The sequence below is a fragment of the Malaclemys terrapin genome, chromosome 10 (assembly GCF_027887155.1).
Source record: "Malaclemys terrapin pileata isolate rMalTer1 chromosome 10, rMalTer1.hap1, whole genome shotgun sequence".
Taxonomy (NCBI): Eukaryota; Metazoa; Chordata; order Testudines; family Emydidae; genus Malaclemys; species Malaclemys terrapin.
Genome location: NC_071514.1, coordinates 4,664,166 through 4,682,733, shown reverse-complemented (window position 1 = coordinate 4,682,733; position 18,568 = coordinate 4,664,166). Strand labels below are relative to the sequence as shown.

The window sequence follows — 18,568 nt, the reverse complement described above, 5'->3', positions numbered from 1 at the left end:
CTGAATAAAGAAAGGAAACTCAGGGACATAGGTTTGTTAGCTACTCTCCCTTTGGTTATGCCTCCCAAGACCCTCGCTTCTCCTGCTGGAACTTTAAGGATCACACCTCTCCAAATCATGTCCATCAACTTCACAGAGAGCCTTGGACGCTCTTTGACGCTCCGCACTGTTTCCCCATTAGGCTAGGGACTTTACTGTTGAGCGATATGAGGCATCCTTTTTAGGGGGTGAGCATGGTGCCTCCACCATGCTCCCAACCCAGACACCAGGTCCAAGATTTATACTTTTTTCTCTGGTCATGGAGCCTGCAGAACTTTGAATGAAAACAGTCCTTAAGGTCCCCATTCAGGAAAACACTTAAACATACGCTTAAGTCCACCCCTATTAAGGAGAGTATTTAAACATGTGTTGAAGAAATAGGATTGCTTTCCAAAACTGGGTCCTAAACTGGTGGATGAAATCTCATTGTAAAGAAAACTTCCTTCCCGTATGGTTCTAGAACGTTATCTTCATTCTTGTGTAGTAGCAATCTCTGACCTGCTAAATGTCTGTAACACTATTCTATGCATGGCATCCATCACTGTCTCACTCACTTTCTGAATGTGCCTTGATATTTCCAGTGAAGTAACTTATACATTGCGTAATTTGCAATGGATGCATGGGATTTGTTGTAGCAAATATTCCTGAGACTCAGCCTTCCATGATTGATGTTCTTAGTTTAATTTTGCATGATGTGATGTCTCTCATGAACAGCCTGTCCAGAGATAGACATTTTATTTTTAAAAAGAAATGAAAAACTGAAACCCTTGTGCTTTTTTAAAAAAATCTATGCTTCCTCCTCTGCAGTCAAATTGACTGTAGCCATTAAAACTACTGCATAATGGAAATGTATATCCCCTGTAATTTAATGTGATCAATGAAAGGTTGGCTAAATCAAAATGTTTTATTCTCAGAGAATCATTTAAAATGCTGCTGCACTGTATGGGGAAATATATTCTCTGCTATAGGGGTTTTTCTTCATTTTTTGTATTGATTTTGCAGACGCTTTAGAGTTAAACCATGCCAGAAGTGTTGCAGAGATGAATCACTATTATCCAAAGGCCACCAGCATCTCTGCCGACTGACAGAAGGATAATTCCGCGTGGATCAAATAAATACAGATGTGTAGTAATTAGTTCTATTCCCAGTGAGCCCATTTCCAACACACTAAAGATGTGAACGATTATGGAGCCTCACCCCAACAGCTTTTATCAATTTAAACGGCTAAGCTACAGGATAGGTCATAACCCAGCCTGCTATTAATAATGTATTTATTGTGTGCAACATTATAAATTAGGTTCATGGAATAGAAAAGAACACCTTTTAACAAGAATAATGTTATCTTTATACAGGGCCATCACATGTGCCTGGCCACTCAGCTGAAGTACAGTCCCAAGACAATCAAAAGAATAAAAAATCTCATCCAAGGCAAAGAAGCCTACATCATTGGTGGACTTCCTCACAAAGATGATTTAGCAGTGGCTGACATATTAAATGTGCCCATATTGGGCTCTGAGCCAGAAGTAGCTCATCTCTATAGAACTAAGTCCGGAAGTAAAAGAATCTTTGCTAGTGCTTGTGTGCCAATACCTCCGGGAGAATATGACATCTATAACCATCGACAGGTAAGCGGGAAGCGGTTTGGGAACTTGTCTCTTGGCAAAAGAACAGTTTATTTGGCACGTCAACATATGGACGCATATTGTGACTAGGTAGGGGGCAAACTTTGTTGCCTTGCATAAAAAAAAAAATCTAATGTCTGTTGTTGCATTGATTAGAACCTTACTGTGAAGTGAAGCATTTATGTTAAGGGAGGTTCCATTTGTTTAGGAAAAGGCGATCATCCAAATTGAGATCCACTCGGCAGATCTGCTTCCTGAATTTTTCCCTCTGTTTAGTGTATCAATTCATTTCCAATTTCACTTATTGCCATGACAAAGCATAAAAGTTTTGCCAAACTCAGTACATCAATCATCTGCGTATGGGCGGCTTTAACAACAGTAATAGAGGAAAAACGAATTTTATATAATGTGGTCACTTTGTATGTATTTATTCTGGACTCACTGGCAGGATAACTGGTAACTGCAAATTTTTGTTGGTGTGCCTCAGTACATTGTTACTTTTTGCTGAATTTATCTAGTTGTGGTGCTACAAATTATGCAGCAGCTAACCTATATACAACCTGGTTTTGTTTTCATTATCTTCCTTTTTCCTCTCTCCTGTGTTATGGAGCACTAACTTTTTGCATTCTGTCTCAAATTAGCTTGTAAGCTCTTCCGGGGAGAAACTGTCTCTGATGATGTATTTGTTCAGCACCCAGCCTGGTGCCTGATATGGGCCTCTAGGTACTACCACAAAACAAACAATAATCATATCTTTGGTTACAAGAAACTCCTGCCAACAAGATGTAATTGAGAGTGGGAGTCCTTGGCTCCTCCTTCATAAACAGTATCCAACGGGAATTCCTTTGGTCAGGAGAGGTACAGAACCTGGCTTCAAATTGTGTTGAAAATCTTGTTCCTCTCACTGACCCCCCTTTTATCCTCTCCCTTCTGTATCTGTGCTCTGGCTTCCTAGCATCATTTTGCTTCTGATGGGTCCTCATCTAGCTGTGAGGTGAGAGCAATTCAGTCTCTACTCTGTGGCTGCCCATAGAAAGATCTTCCTGCTCACCATCGGTTATATTCTCTTTTGTTGATTTATATGTATAGCCAGCTGGTTTTGACTGCCCTTGCAGTTCGATATTAAAAATATTCAAGAGGCCAAATAACCAAGCTCAGCCAGTTTATTGTCTATAGACAAACAGTATGGTATAGAAAATAAAGAGCTAATCCGTCACCAATCCTTCCAGGAAGTGGGTTCTCGCAGTGTGTTCATTTCACCTTCCACAGAAGGTTTGCTTTCCAAAAATACACCTCTAAAAATACCTCTATTTTAATGGGGTTGTTTATAAGCTAAAACCCTCTATATGTCCTCTAAGATTCCACCTACCAATTTCAACTTATTTTTCTGGTTCCATGGTGCATCCCTCTTGGGTCTTCGAATACAGCATTCCAAACTAGTTGGGCCATGGAGGCACTCCCTACCTGTACCGGGGTAGAACACTTATATATCTTGTTCCCTGTCTCTCTGTGCCAAATGCTGAGTTGTACTGTTACAAGGTATTGTGGGATACTCAGCATAAGAGAGCAAGAGTAGGTGTAGTACAATTCAGCGTGATTACCCAACTTATCTTCAATATACCATAATAACACCACGTGCATAATATGTATTACCATGGTGTATGCTCCATCTAACTTATATGTATTGGCAAACAGGTCCCTACTTGTGGCTTTGGTAATTGTATCAGGATGACACCTTTGCCAAATTAATATATGAAGCAGAGGTGAGGGCATTCATGGGAGTTGTATACTGTTTTAGCAGTATAAGTATAAACTGCATAAGCGACAGCACGTAATTAATACAATTAAAACTAACACTCCCTGTAATACAACCAAAAGCTTTAAGTGCAACTTCTATCCAGGTGCGGGAAATTATTATTTCCACCATCATGGATAATTAATCTAGTTGAGGTGCTTGTTCTGCTTCGCGCATGTCATTGATAATCTGGATAGTCTGAGTGTCTTTTCAGTGCAGTAATGTTTTTAAATTTAAAGTTAGTGGTTCAATATGTATGTTTAAAACTGGTATGTATTTCTTTAATTTCATCCTGGTGCTGGGGTTTACTTTGAATCATGGATTCATTTTGAAAGATTGGAACAGGCATAATTAGTGTGACCTATAATGCTACATTCATGAGAAAGCAGAAATTTGAAATAGTGACATTACAAATGAGGTCTTCATACAGAAATGTTTTGTAATTAGTCACGCCACAGTACTGCCCATCCATATTACAGGTCACCCTTGCTGCTGGTCATCACCATTTGGTGAGCATCACAAGGCAGGAGACAGAAGCGTCTAGCTTTTCCGACTCAATAAACTGGTACAGGCCAGCGTGGCTATGCAATGGAATTGTGATGTCAAAAACATCACATCTGCACACCTATCAATATCCTTTAGTGGAACAACAAGCTGAGTGCAGTGCCCTCCAGATTTGTGTTGCTGAGTGATACACAGTAGCTGAGGTAGACCTAAGCATTCCTTGAAGATGCTGTCTTCCAGATAACCTGCTGAATGGCCAGAAGCCAATTGATCAAATATTACAGTGTCAGGATCCATTATCATTTCTTTAAAAGAAATAGACATGGAACCCACCACTGAGCACAGTTGTTTGAATAACATGTACCTTGATTAAGAGGCAGTGTCACTGACCCCAAATTATGAATTGTGCTAAATGGAATTGTTATGATTGTTGCCAATACACTACAATCTCTGTTGTACACTGACGATAATACCATTTGGCTAATTGCTCATCATTAATAAGATTAGGCAATTTTCCTTTTTCAATATTCCCTAATGAAATAATTATAGTAGTTAACACATATCTCCCATAAGCAGTGCAAGTTATTTCTCTACCTATATGATTTTCCCTCGCTTTTTCATTGTTTTCTGTGATGAATTAATTAATTTTTTACTTGTGTTTGGTTAAACAGCTTAGTATTGTCATGTATATGTACACCATTTATCATTCCCCAGTAGCCACGAATTATGGGTTTAGAAACGGTGTCTGCTGATGCTCAAAATAGTTGATGCGCCTTTTTATATTTTTCCAATCTGCCCTGTTCCAAATGGACATCCCGGATCCAAATACCCCTGAAACAAAACCATAATTCCATCTAAACTTTGGAGTCACCTCCTTCGAAAGATACCAGACCGCAGAACAGTTTCCTGCCTGGCTATTAGGCCTTGTGAATATTCCTGATATGATACTATCGCATCAACTAACAAAGAAGTATGCAAATTTTATCTCTTTTATGCAATAGTCAGCTAGTTTCCCTTGTTCACATGGGTTTTTCACGCAGCAACAGGTAAACAAATTAAAATCTGTGAATCTGTGATTAGGAAGAAGAAAACATTTTTGCAAGAGGAAAATGTGATTATGAAACTACAGAATCCTGCAGGATGTCTTAACAGTAGGGGGGGTACCTGAAATTGCTCATACTGTATCTCATTTTTTAAATTGACTAGATTTCAAGTTAGTGGTGTCCCTTTAACAGCAGCATGCTTAGCCATAGATCCTTTTATAAAATTTTCTGATTTCTGACTGCACATTTCCTTCAGTATCATTGTTGATTTTTTTTTCATGGAATTTGGATGAATTTTGGGGTAGCTTTGAGTGTTCATTAGATTCTGGAAGAAAATACTTCACCTCATCTGGAAAATCATCTTGTTTCTACTGTGTTTTGAAATTTGCAGCATTCATCCAGCCGGTAATGTCAGCATGTTGTATTTGTGGATGGCAATAATCAATAGCTTCTCTCTTTTTACTGATGTGCATCATAAACCTGAAAATAGTGAGGATGTTATCATTCTTAGGCATTCGTGCTGGCTAGCAAAAGGCTTTTTGCATTCCTTTTCTTTTTACAAATACCTTTAACACTGAAAATAATAGCAGCTAAACAAATATATTACAACTTCCATACAGTTGATAAAATAAACAAATATATGTTCAATTTATTATTCTAAATTAGTTCAATTTATTATTAAGTAATTCATTTATAAAAATTTCCTACCCAACACCCCCACGTGCTTATTACTTCCTCTTTTGATCCACGCTGCAACAGTTTCAGAAGTTCTCCTGCTGTTGTTTGCTCCTATGAAATATTGACATCTTAGGTTAAATAATAAAAGAAAGGTGACACTATGTTAAAGCACTGTTCAATTTTCACTTAAAGAGAGCACATAATTCTTTCCATTGGTACAGTCTTAACAATACTATTGATCGTTTTCATTACTGTAGGGGAGTCATCAACAGAAACTCATTTATAGGGTTCTCGAAAGCAACAAATAATAGGATTTGGAGCAAACAGATGATAATTCTGTTTGTGGTCCAAGTCCAAAAAATATATACAACTAGGAGTCCAAAAGATTACCATGTAAAAATACCTTCTAGTCAATGCAGCACAAGATCTGTATAACACTTTTTGAGGGTCCAATGGCATTTACTGTTTCTAAACAGCTAATTATATTCTGCTCACCGGCTAGTTTTACAAGAAAGCCATTTATGCATATAGATAAATAATTAGAATCACTTTAATAAAGCCTATCTTGTAAACCCTTCATAAATTTATAACCATATAATTCACTCTGCAGCAAGAACATGTCACAGATGTTTGCCTGGGAATCTGACTGTAAGAAGGTTTCAAAGAGAGGATTTTGAAAATAGTCTAGTGCTGCCATCAGCTCCCCTTCCTGAGACACATCCTCAGAAGTACTGAACATTCAAAACTAATAGCCCCGGTCCAGCAATGAGCTCCACGCAGGCAGACTCTGCACTGGCACAGAGCCCCATTGACCTTTCTGTGGGTCTGCATGTTCAGGTGGATCCAATTGCAGGATTGTGGCCATAGGATCCTGAACAAAAAGGGTTCGAGTGAGCTGTACATACTGATCACCAGTATCTCTGCTTTTCTGGGAGGAAGGAGGATTGGTGAATATTGATAAAACTGGTTTGAACCTGAAACTAGAAACCCTAATTATAAGTCTGTTATAAAACAAATTTTAAATAAAAATATATGAGCACCTTAATGATGCCCTAAGTCACAATGTTTTTGAAGCCATTCCCTTTGTCTTTATGCCACTGTTTCATCCATAGATGCTTGAAGTTCTGAGTCAGCTGATCATAGATAACCTGGGAGTGAGGCGTTGGTTGTTTAAAGTGGACAATGGATTTGGAGGAAACGGCACCGCATATTGTGACATTGCCAGGCACCTGAAATGCTACCATTGGGCCCAGAAGGAATGCCAGAGATATAACACTGAGATGTGGAGGAAGAAATGGGCACACGTAAGTTAGTGAGAAGCTAAAGGTATCTTATTCTCTGGGTCTGTTTGTAATGTTTTAGGTTGAGTATGTCTGTAGGGAGTGAAGTATCAGGGGGTAGCCGTGTTAGTCTGTATCTACAAAAACAACAAGATGCATCTGAAGAAGTGAGGTTTTTACCCACGAAAGCTTATGCCCAAATAAATCTGTTAGTCTTTAAGGTGCCACCAGATTCCTTGTTGTTTTTGTAGGGAGTGGGTCATGCTCACTAAGGCTAGGTCTACACTGGGGGTGGGGGGGGGGGTTGACCTAAGTTGCGTATTTTAGGTCGACTTACCTGGCTGTGAGGATGGCGGTGAGTTGACCGCTGCCGCTCCCCCGTCGACTCCGCTTCCACCTCTCGCCACGGTGGAGTTCCGGAGTCAACAGCAGAGCGATCGGGGATCAATTTTATCGCGTCTACACTAGACACGATAAATCGATCCCCAATAGATCTATGGGTAGCCAAGACGTGCCCTAAAGCAAGCACATTGTCGTGTACCCCCCTTCCATGGAATTTGTGCTTGGTGGAGGAAAATGTAGCTCCCTCTGGAGTTTCCAAAGGAGTTCTGCAGGCGGAGGTGGCTGAGGGGATTTGCTGGATTAATATGTACCCAGCTCTTGTGGACATTCCCCTGGCTTGCTCTGGCCTCTTAAATTAAGACCTCAGCTTTACAAGAAATTGAACTTTATCTTGTGTAATTATCTGGATAGCAAGTTTTATAACATTTTATTCACATATTATAATAATAATAATAGTACCTTCTCTTCCAGAGCACTTTTCATCCCTAGACCTCAGTGCACTTTACAAAGGAGGTAGCATCATTATCCTCATTTTACGGATGGGGAAACTGAGGCACGGGATGGTTAAACGACTTGCCCAATGTCACTCAGCAGGGCAGAGTGTTAAACCAAAGAGTGTTATTTATGTAAATCATTTATAAATAGGTGTCGTAGATCAACAGGATGAAGACTAGAACCTCTTATACTGAGGTTTGATTTTCAGTGGTGCTGAGTATTTACAATTGACTTCAGTGGGAGTTTTGGATGTCTATGGGTGATCAGTATCTCTGATCACAAGAGTGTATCTGTTTTATCTAGTAGAAAAACCACCTGGCTTTACATTCCTAAACATGAACATGAGCAAATGTCACCAGGCTTCAGTGTTACTTGTCTGTATGCTGGTGGGTGATGCTATGCTGCAAGTAGTGTGTTCTAACAGAGCATGTATTACTCGCCCTGGCTTGTGCATAAATCAGCTGTTGCAAAGGTTTTTAATTCTGTTGTTGCCTTCTGGAAATTAATCCAGCTCCTAGTATTATAAATTTCTCTCCACTGAAGACTTGCTTGAGTGAACAGTTGTTTGGGCCAGATTCATCTCTGATGTAACTCTATTGACTTAAAGCATAAAAGTGAAGAGGCAGTATTAGCCGGGATTAATTTGGTCCATTGTGTTTAATGGCAAGCTGGGAAGTTCACTAAACTATTGTAAGAAAACATGATTTAAATAAGACAGTTTAGCAGAAACTGAAGAGAGAAGCAAATAAAATCCTTAGCTCAATAACTATGGGGGTGGACACAAAGTAAAGGGAATTTCTGTTGTTAAAACTTCACTTTTCTGATCATACTCTGTCGTCATCTATTGATGTGCTGAATTCAGTAGATAGCCGGGGCAGTGGATTCTGATTTGCAGAAAGTTTGGGTGGCTACAAAAATGATGGACAGCCACAAATACCCAAATAAAATGATGTAAACATTATGACCTTCCAGCTTTCATTTGTGTAACTTTTAGTCAATGTGCAAGTTTGTTCTTTACAAATTGTTGGACTGAATTCATTGGATCCGGTTCATTCAGAATTTGAATTCTGATGCAAATTAGATTAATTTTAGTTAAAGGTCTGTGAATATTTAAATAAGTATTTGATATTTAAGTCTGTAGTGCCAAATTTATTCCCATTAAATTCAGAAGAGTTGTATCAAGGAAGAATATGCCCCATCGTCCTATTTTAAATAAAGAAATATTTACGGCAGTTCAGCTTTTTTAATCCAATCAAGAATAGTTTTAGAAAGTGTAACATTTGATTGAATTGCATAGTATAATATATTTCAAATTGTGCTGGTTAAACTTATTTTGAATTTTAATAATTACAATAGTGCTTTGTCATATGAAACTTTCTGGGCAAACATTAAGGGCTAGATTCTCCAGTCCTCTAAGGCTCCCTTGCTCTGCATAAGCATGACCAGTGCAAAGTGGACTTAAAACAGCCAGAGATGGCCAGTGGAGAATATTGCCTGTGCAAGGGAGCTCTCTGCTTGCATAACGCTGTCAGAGGTAGTATACCGACCTTCTGTGCCAGCTGCCCATGTGGGAGGGGAAGAAGGCACTGCAGAGCACAACTGTACTACATCTGCTCCTCCACTGGTGTAAGTTCCTTGAGAGTCCTTGCACCAGTGGCTTAAGTCAGAGCTGTTCTCGTGCCATTTTAACCTCCCTCAGGGCCCGATGGCTCAGAAACAGGGAGTTATAACTGGTTTCCTTATGGTTCCCCCACTTCCATTGCATTTAGGTGGAGCTCAGTCACAGACAAGAACATGCCCCTTAAAAACTCCTACAACGTAAATGCTTACCAGAAGTTGAAAAACATATATATGGAATGGTACACTCGATATAATTTTCGACAAGCGTGTCAGCAGGAAAACTTCTCTAAATCCAGGCCAGTATTTCAGGGAGCGTAGGTGAAAGAACAAAACACATTGCCATTTAGAGCATCTTGTCCAGAAATGAGAGCTGACATTTTCTGCCTTCTGAGTTGAGCTCATTTTTGTAAGCATGGCGACCTTTCTTATATATAATGAACTGCAATCTCCACTACGTATTACCATTGAGAGCAGAGGATTAAAATTATCCTTTGTTACAGAGTACCATCGTAATGATACACATTTAGACATCAAAGCATTAGTTTATGGGCACAGGCATGCTTTAATGTCCAATTGCAGTATGTAGACCTGTTTCTTTCGATAATGAAGACATTGTGTCATTGGCCTAGGCTGCCACATACAAAACATATGTTGGCAGGTTATTAAAAAATTCAGCTTCTTGATGAAAGACTATCCTGCAGGCTAAGAGTATAGAGAAAAGACTCTCCATTCTGGTAGAATTATTAGAAATGAGAATATGACTGTAAGCACTAAATTATGTTAATACTTACAAATAGCATCATTTGCATAGCAGTTTATGACACGATACCAAGATTTTTCTCATTGGTATGTAGTAGGCAACAGATTAAAAATAATGTAGTTTGTGAGTTTGAACTGTATAAGAATCTATTCCATCTAAAACAGGGTGATTTTAGAGTCCTCATTTCAAGCATAACATTGGGCAAACTAAAATGCATGACAAGATTAGTGATGTATTTTATCCTGTTAAATTAATGTAGAGTCTGAGTTATCTGAGAGATTACTTTGCAGCTGCAATTGGGGTGAAATCTGAGGAGTATGTTAACATTGACTGCAGTGGACCAACTTACGGAGCAAGGCACTACGCAGTGTGAGCAAGGGTATCGGTGTCTGACCCTTGTATGATCAGATAGTGCTGAAAAGCCTCAGCACCTCACTGGCATTTTCCAGTTTTGTATTTTGCCACGTAAACAACTCTGGGGAAAAGCAAAACGTTCTCTAGCTAAAATCTGTGAAGCTTATCGATGTCAAACATGTGTCCTACCTGGGATCCTTTTCTACCTGTACACTATCACTTTCCACCTTTATTTAGGATCCTCTTCAAATAGTAGTGAGAGTCCATTTATAACCAAGAGCCTGTGCCTGTTCCCATTGAAGGATTGGCCTGAAAGTTTTGGCAACTCCGCTAGCAATAGAGAATGTAGTAAGTGTTATTGACGATGATTTGTTTTGCATGTGGTGCTACTACTGTAATAGTATTTAGTAATGGATTTTCCAAAGCACCATAGAAGTTAGATGTCTAATTCCCATTAAAAGTCAATGCAAGTTAGGGTCTAACACTCTTAGGCACTTTTGAAAATCCTACCCATATTTACTGTCGTTTTTTCCACCATCACAGACTGGCTAACCTAGTGAGGAGGGCTTTAAACTAGGTTCGACGGGGACAGGTGAGCAAAGCCCACAGGTAAGTGGGGAACATGGAGACCGGGGAAATGAGTCGGAAACAAGAGGGAGTGTGGGCTATATTGGCAGAGAGAAAGGAGAGTCAGGAAAAAACTGGGAGGAAAGATCAAACCAGTATTTTAGATGCCTATATACAAATGCGAGAAGTATGGGGAATAAGCAGGAAGAACTGGAAGTGCTAATAAATAAATACAACTATGACATTGTTGGCATCACTGAAACTTGGTGGGATAATACACATGATTGGAATGTTGGTGTGGATGGGTACAGCTTGCTCAGGAAGGATAGACAGGGGAAAAAGGGAGGAGGTGTTGCCTTATATATTAAAAATGTACACACTTGGACAGAGGTAGAGATGGACATAGGAGACGGAAGTGTTGAGAGTCTCTGGGTTAGGCTTAAAGGGGCAAAAAACAAGGGAGATGTCATGCTAGGCGTCTACTACAGGCCACCTAACCAGGTGGAAGAGGTGGATGAGGCTTTTTTCAAGCAACTAACAAAATCATCCAAAGCCCAAGACTTGGTGGTGATGGGGGACTTCAACTATCCGGATATATGTTGGGAAAATAACACAGCGGGGAACAGACTATCCAACAAATTCTTGGACTGCATTGGAGACAACTTTTTATTTCAGAAGGTTGAAAAAGCTACTAGGGGGGAAGCTGTTCTAGACTTGATTTTAACAAATAGGGAGGAACTCGTTGAGAATGTGAAAGTAGAAGGCAGCCTGGGTGAAAGTGATCATGAAATCATAGACTTTGCAATTCTAAGGAAGGGTAGAAGGGAGAACAGCAAAATAGAGACAATGGATTTCAGGAAGGCAGATTTTGGGAAGCTCAGAGAGCTGATAGGTAAGGTCCCATGGGAATCAAGACTGAGGGGAAAAACAACTGAGGAGAGTTGGCAGTTTTTCAAAGGGACACTATTAAGGGCCCAAAAGCAAGCTATTCCGCTGGTTAGGAAAGATAGAAAATGTGGCAAAAGACCACCTTGGCTTAACCACGAGATCTTGCACGATCTAAAAAATAAAAAGGAGTCATATAAAAAATGGAAACTAGGACAGATTACAAAGGATGAATATAGGCAAACAACACAGGAATGCAGGGGCAAGATTAGAAAGGCAAAGGCACAAAATGAGCTCAAACTAGCTACGGGAATAAAAGGAAACAAGAAGACTTTTTATCAATACATTAGAAGCAAGAGGAAGACCAAAGACAGGGTAGGCCCACTGCTTAGTGAAGAGGGAGAAACAGTAACAGGAAACTTGGAAATGGCAGAGATGCTTAATGACTTCTTTGTTTCGGTCTTCACCGAGAAGTCTGAAGGAATGCCTAACATAGTGAATGCTAATGGGAAGGGGGTAGGTTTAGCGGATAAAATAAAAAAAGAACAAGTTAAAAATCACTTAGAAAAGTTAGATGCCTGCAAGTCACCCGGGCCTGATGAAATGCATCCTAGAATACTCAAGGAGCTAATAGAGGAGGTATCTGAGCCTCTAGCTATTATCTTTGGAAAGTCATGGGAGACGGGAGAGATTCCAGAAGACTGGAAAAGGGCAAATATAGTGCCCATCTATAAAAAGGGAACTAAAAACAACCCAGGTAACTACAGACCAGTTAGTTTAACTTCTGTGCCAGGGAAGATAATGGAGCAAGTAATTAAGGAAATCATCTGCCAACACTTGGAAGGTGGTAAGGTGATAGGGAATAGCCAGCATGGATTTGTGAAGAACAAATCATGTCAAACCAATCTGATAGCTTTCTTTGATAGGATAACGAGCCTTGTGGATAAGGGTGAAGCGGTGGATGTGGTATACCTAGACTTTAGTAAGGCATTTGATACGGTCTCGCATGATATTCTTATCGATAAACTAGGCAAATACAAATTAGATGGGGCTACTATAAGGTGGGTGCATAACTGGCTGGATAATCGTACTCAGAGAGTTGTTATTAATGGTTCCCAATCCTGCTGGAAAGGCGTAACGAGTGGGGTACCGCAGGGGTCTGTTTTGGGACCGGCTCTGTTCAATATCTTCATCAACGACTTAGATATTGGCATAGAAAGTACGCTTATTAAGTTTGCGGATGATACCAAACTGGGAGGGATTGCAACTACTTTGGAGGACAGGGTCATAATTCAAAATGATCTGGACAAATTGGAGAAATGGTCTGAGTTAAACAGGATGAAGTTTAACAAAGACAAATGCAAAGTGCTCCACTTAGGAAGGAAAAATCAATTTCACACATACAGAATGGGAAAAGACTGTCTAGGAAGGAGTACGGCAGAAAGGGATCTAGGGGTTATAGTGGACCACAAGCTAAATATGAGTCAACAGTGTGATGCTGTTGCAAAAAAAGCAAACATGATTCTGGGATGCATTAACAGGTGTGTTGTGAGCAAGACACGAGAAGTCATTCTTCCGCTCTACTCTGCTCTGGTTAGGCCTCAGCTGGAGTATTGTGTCCAGTTCTGGGCGCCGCATTTTAAAAAAGATGTGGAGAAACTGGAAAGGGTCCAAAGAAGAGCAACAAGAATGATTAAAGGTCTTGAGAACATGACCTATGAAGGAAGGCTGAAAGAATTGGGTTTGTTTAGTTTGGAAAAGAGAAGACTGAGAGGGGACATGATAGCAGTTTTCAGGTATATAAAAGGGTGTCATAAGGAGGAGGGAGAGAACTTGTTCACCTTAGCCTCTAAGGATAGAACCAGAAACAATGGGTTTAAACTGCAGCAAGGGAGGTCTAGATTGGACATTAGGAAAAAGTTCCTAACTGTCAGGGTGGTTAAACACTGGAACAAATTGCCTAGGGAGGTTGTGGAATCTCCGTCTCTGGAGATATTTAAGGGTAGGTTAGATAAATGTCTACTAGGGATGGTCTAGGCAGTATTTGGTCCTGCCATGCGGGCAGGGGACTGGACTCGATGACCTCTCGAGGTCCCTTCCATTCCTAGAATCTATGAATCTATGAATCATATGCCATTATTTTTAAAGGGATAAAAATAAATCACTAACCTCCTGTCTTTCTCAGATACTTCTTCTGGTAACTGAAAACATGAGACTTTCAGAGTCTGTACACAGAGGAGGGTGGCAATGAGTTTGTTTACTTTTTTGTGTCCAAAAACTTTCTGTGGATTTGAAATTCACCCTCTCCACTGCTCCCACTGTTACAGAGGTGCATGAGAAACACTGCAATTGTGTTTGCATTTGTTTTACCCTGCAAAGTACAGTTTATAGTTCAGAATTTACGTGAAAATGAACACGTTCCATAACCAGAGCTTGATCTGTTTAATGAGGAGCTCCCCCGTGGAAGGCTCTGTATAATTCTGCCACTAGCTTCAGTGTTACTGTTCTGTGAACACTGAAAACCACCCCTTTGTCAAATTTGTATTTGGGGGTCTGTTTTATCACTTCTCTAGAGCTAACTTCTTACATTTATGTCTTCAATGGAACACAGAGCACTCATTAGAAAATGAGTTGAAAATGGTTGGCTGGAGTTGGTGACAGCTGTTACACAGTAGAGACTGCAAGGAGCAGAGGTGGCCAGGTGAGGGCGCTCAGAGCAGCTCAATGCTGCAGGAGAAGATAGGGAAACTTTCGTGCTTCCCTGACTTCTCCAGCTGAGGCACTTGATGTGGCTCACCCTGGGCTGGCCTTACCATGAGGCAAACTGAGGCGGTTGCCTCAGGTGCCAGACTGGGGGGGGGGCGCTACTAGGACCCAGCCTGTAGAAAATTGTGTCTGCTGCTGCTGAATATGTATCCTCTCTGCTCTAAATGCACAGAGATGGTGGAGTGCTGTGCTGGAGGAAGGAGGGCACAAGACACATAACAGGCAAGCAGGAGAAAAGGAGAGAGGGAATAACACAAAGCAGCAGGAGCTGCAGGGAGAGAGGAGGAGGAGCCTCTTATGTACCTCTCCAGCACCCCCAGGAGCTTGGACTGATTAACACCAGCTTCTCAGGGAGCTTCCCTGAACCCACTTGAGAAGAACAGGCAGTCAACTGAAGTAGTAGGAGCCAGTTAGGCCCTTAAGATGCTGATCTCTTCCCTCACTCAGGCCCTGCTACCAGCCTGCTTATTTGTCCCCTTCAATTGAGTGTTGAGAGCCACTCTAGCTGGCACAGAACAGTAGTCATGAGTGAAAGAAGGAAACACCCTTCTGGGGCAGCATTCAGAAAAAGAAAGAAAGCAAAGGAAGCTTTTCTATCTAAGCAGGAAGGAGCTCTCCTGAGATCCATAGACACAAATGTCTACGGTGAGCCTTCCGGCCCCAGTGAGGATGTGAGTGGTGAGGAGACGCCTGATCTTCCAGTTAGTCAGAGTGCAGGTGACCTGGCAGCTACTGCAGCATCCATATCTCCATCTCAAATGGATGTAACCATGCACATTCCTGAAGAAAAGTGTAGATCAGAGAGGAGTGTGGTGGAGGTGCAAGAAACAGCTGCTTCTGAGTTTAGTTCCTTAAGTCTAGATGATCCACGACTGTGGACCCACTTGAGCAGTAGCCTGAGGAACTTCCTTGTACTGCATGGGCCACAGCAAGTGAAAAACTTCATGTTCCCCAAAGACAATGAAAATAGAAGTTTCCATCCAACACATTACTGGCATGAAATCCCCAATGGTGACAAAGTGGAGAGGCCATGGCTTATGTACTCAAAAACCCAGAATGCTGCATACTGTTTTTGTTGCAAACTCATCCAGTCTAATGTTCCAGCCACATTGGGTCCTACAGAAACAAAGGACTGGAAGAATCTGGCTAGAAATCTGGCGTGCCATGAGAAGGCAGCAAATCACTAGGGAGCATTCCATAGGTGGAAAGAGCTTGAGATGAGACTAAGGTTAAAGGCCACCATAGATGATCAGCATCATGAGAAGATTGCATCAGAATCTCTTTACTGGCCAAATGTTCTGAAAAGGCTCATTGCCATTGTGAGAATGCTTGCTACCCAAAACCTAGCACTGCGTGGCACTTCAGATCAGCTGTATGTGCCAAACAATGGAAACTTCCTTAAAATTGTGGAGCTGATGGCTGAGTTTGATGCTGTGCTCCAGGAGCATCTAAGAAGAGTCACCATCCCAGGAAGTGTACACACATCACCACCATGGGAAAACAATTCAAAATGAGATCATACAGTTACTGGCAACAAAAGTCAAACAGAAGATTGTGGCAAATCTGAAGTCAGCAAGATATTACTCTAGTATCAGAGAGGTAGCCGTGTTAGTCTGAATCTGTAAAAAGCAACAGAGGGTCCTGTGGCACCTTTGAGACTAACAGAAGTACTGGGAGCATAAGCTTTCGTGGGTGAGAACCTCACTTCTTCAGATGAAAGTAATGGAAATCTCCAGAGGCAGGTATAAATCAGTGTGGAGATAACGAGGTTAGTTCAATCAGGAAGGGTGAGGTGCTCTGCTAGCATTTGAGGTGTGAACATCAAGGGAGGAGAAACTGCTTCTGTAGTTGGATAGCCATTCACAGTCTTTGTTTAATCCTGATCTGATGGTGTCAAATTTGCAAATGAACTGGAGCTCAGCAGTTTCTCTTTGGAGTCTGGTCCTGAAGTTTTTTTGCTGTAAGATGGTTCCCTTTACATCTGCTATTGTGTGGCCAGGGAGGTTGAAGTGTTCTCCTACAGGTTTTTGTATATTTCCATTCCTGATATCTGACTTGTGTCCATTTATCCTCTTGTTATTCTGGACTGCACACCTGACATCAGCCATACAGAACAAATGACTTTAATGGTGCGTTTTGTAACAACAACAGAACCTAGTGAAAATGTCCCTGCAATGGTGACTGTCAGAGAGCATTTTCTAGAATTTATTGACATTGATGATACTACAGGAGCTGGTATGACAAATGTGCTTCTTAAAAAGCTGGAAGATACGGGAATGCGATAGCTGACATGAGAGGTCAGGGCTACGATAATGGCGCCAACATGAGGGGAGAGAACAGAGGAAGTGCAGACCTGGATCCGAGAGTTAAACCCTCGAGCTTTTTTTGTCCCATGCAGGTCTCATTCATTGAACTTGGTGGCCAGTGATGCAGCTTCAGCTTCTAGTGAGGCTGCTGAGTTTTTTAATATAATTCAAAGCATCTATGTATTTTTTTCTGCATCAACGGCAAATTTTGAAGCAACATCTGGGAACATCATCTCTGACACTGAAACCACTGAGTGCCACATGATGGGAAAGTCGAGTGGAGGCGATAGAGCCTATCAAACACCAAATTGGGAAGATAGATGATGCCATAGTCGCTATTATGGATGATAATGCTATGACAGGAACTGTTCATGGGAGAACAGTGGCAGAGGGAAATGGAATCACCAGAAACACACACAACTTCAAATTTCTGTGTGGCTTAGTGTTGTGGCATGACATACTGTTTGAAATAAATTTGTAAGCAAGAGACTCCAAGGTGTTGACCTTGATATGTCTGGAGCAATGGAACAACTGGACAAAGCAAAGTCATACCTACAGTCTTACTGGTCAGATGAGGGATTTCAAAAAGTTCTGAAGAGTGCACAGAAGTTGGCAGAGGAACTTCACACTGAAGATATTTTCCCACCCATTCAAGAATACAAGAGTCACCGAAGAAGAAGACATTTTGTTTACGAGGCATGGGATAATCCCATAAGAGACCCCAAACAACAATTCAAAGTTGAATTCTTTAACCAGGTGCTAGATTGTGCAATACAGTCAGTTGAAGAACGTTTCATGCAGCTCAAGGAACACAGCAGTATATTTGAGATGTTGTATGATATTCCAAAACTCCTCACTATACCTGAAGAAGACCTGCACCAGCAATGCAGGGCATTAGAGACAATGTTGACACATGATGACATGTGCGATATTAATGCGAGTCATTTAGGTGATAAACTGAAAGCCTTTTCAAGATACATTTCAGCAGGATCAACTCCAAAGGCTCTTCTGGAACATATGTGCACAAATAAGATGACCACCCTCTTTCCAAATGCTTTTGTTGCTCTGTGCATAATTCTAACACTTCCTGTAACAGTTGCCAGTGGAGAATGCAGCTTCTCCAAGCTGAAGTTAATAAAAACACATCTACGCTCTACACTGACACAGGAGAGGCTGGTCGGCCTTGCAACCATCTCGATAGAGCATGAGATGGCCCAGACTGTGGACCTTCAGGAAGCAGTTCAAATCTTTGCAACCAAGAAGGCACGGAAAGCACCACTTTGTTTTATCAAACAGATAAAAATGCCAGTGTTTACTATGCAGACATGAAAAGTTACATTTGCTGTTCAGGCATTTGAAAGTTAAGTGTTACTTAAAATTTTTGAACAAGGCATTTTAAGTTGTTAGTTCTCCTTTATTGGGGTAGGTAGCAGAGCAGTACCGTGAGAGGAGTAGAACAGGAAGAAGGCAGAATTGAGAACTTTCAAAGTTTTGGCCCAAGCGAGGGGGCAT

General features: G+C 41.0%; 1 protein-coding gene across 1 annotated transcript in view; it reads left to right on the top strand.

The window, feature by feature from the left end:
* IQCH (IQ motif containing H) overlaps nucleotides 1-18,568 on the top strand; it is a 117,173-nt gene that overhangs the window by 43,589 nt on the left and 55,016 nt on the right. Inside the window, exons 13-14 of the mRNA XM_054042697.1 lie at nucleotides 1,392-1,664; nucleotides 6,794-6,985. Coding sequence (XP_053898672.1) covers nucleotides 1,392-1,664; nucleotides 6,794-6,985 — 465 coding nt within the window. The remainder of the gene's footprint in view (nucleotides 1-1,391; nucleotides 1,665-6,793; nucleotides 6,986-18,568) is intronic.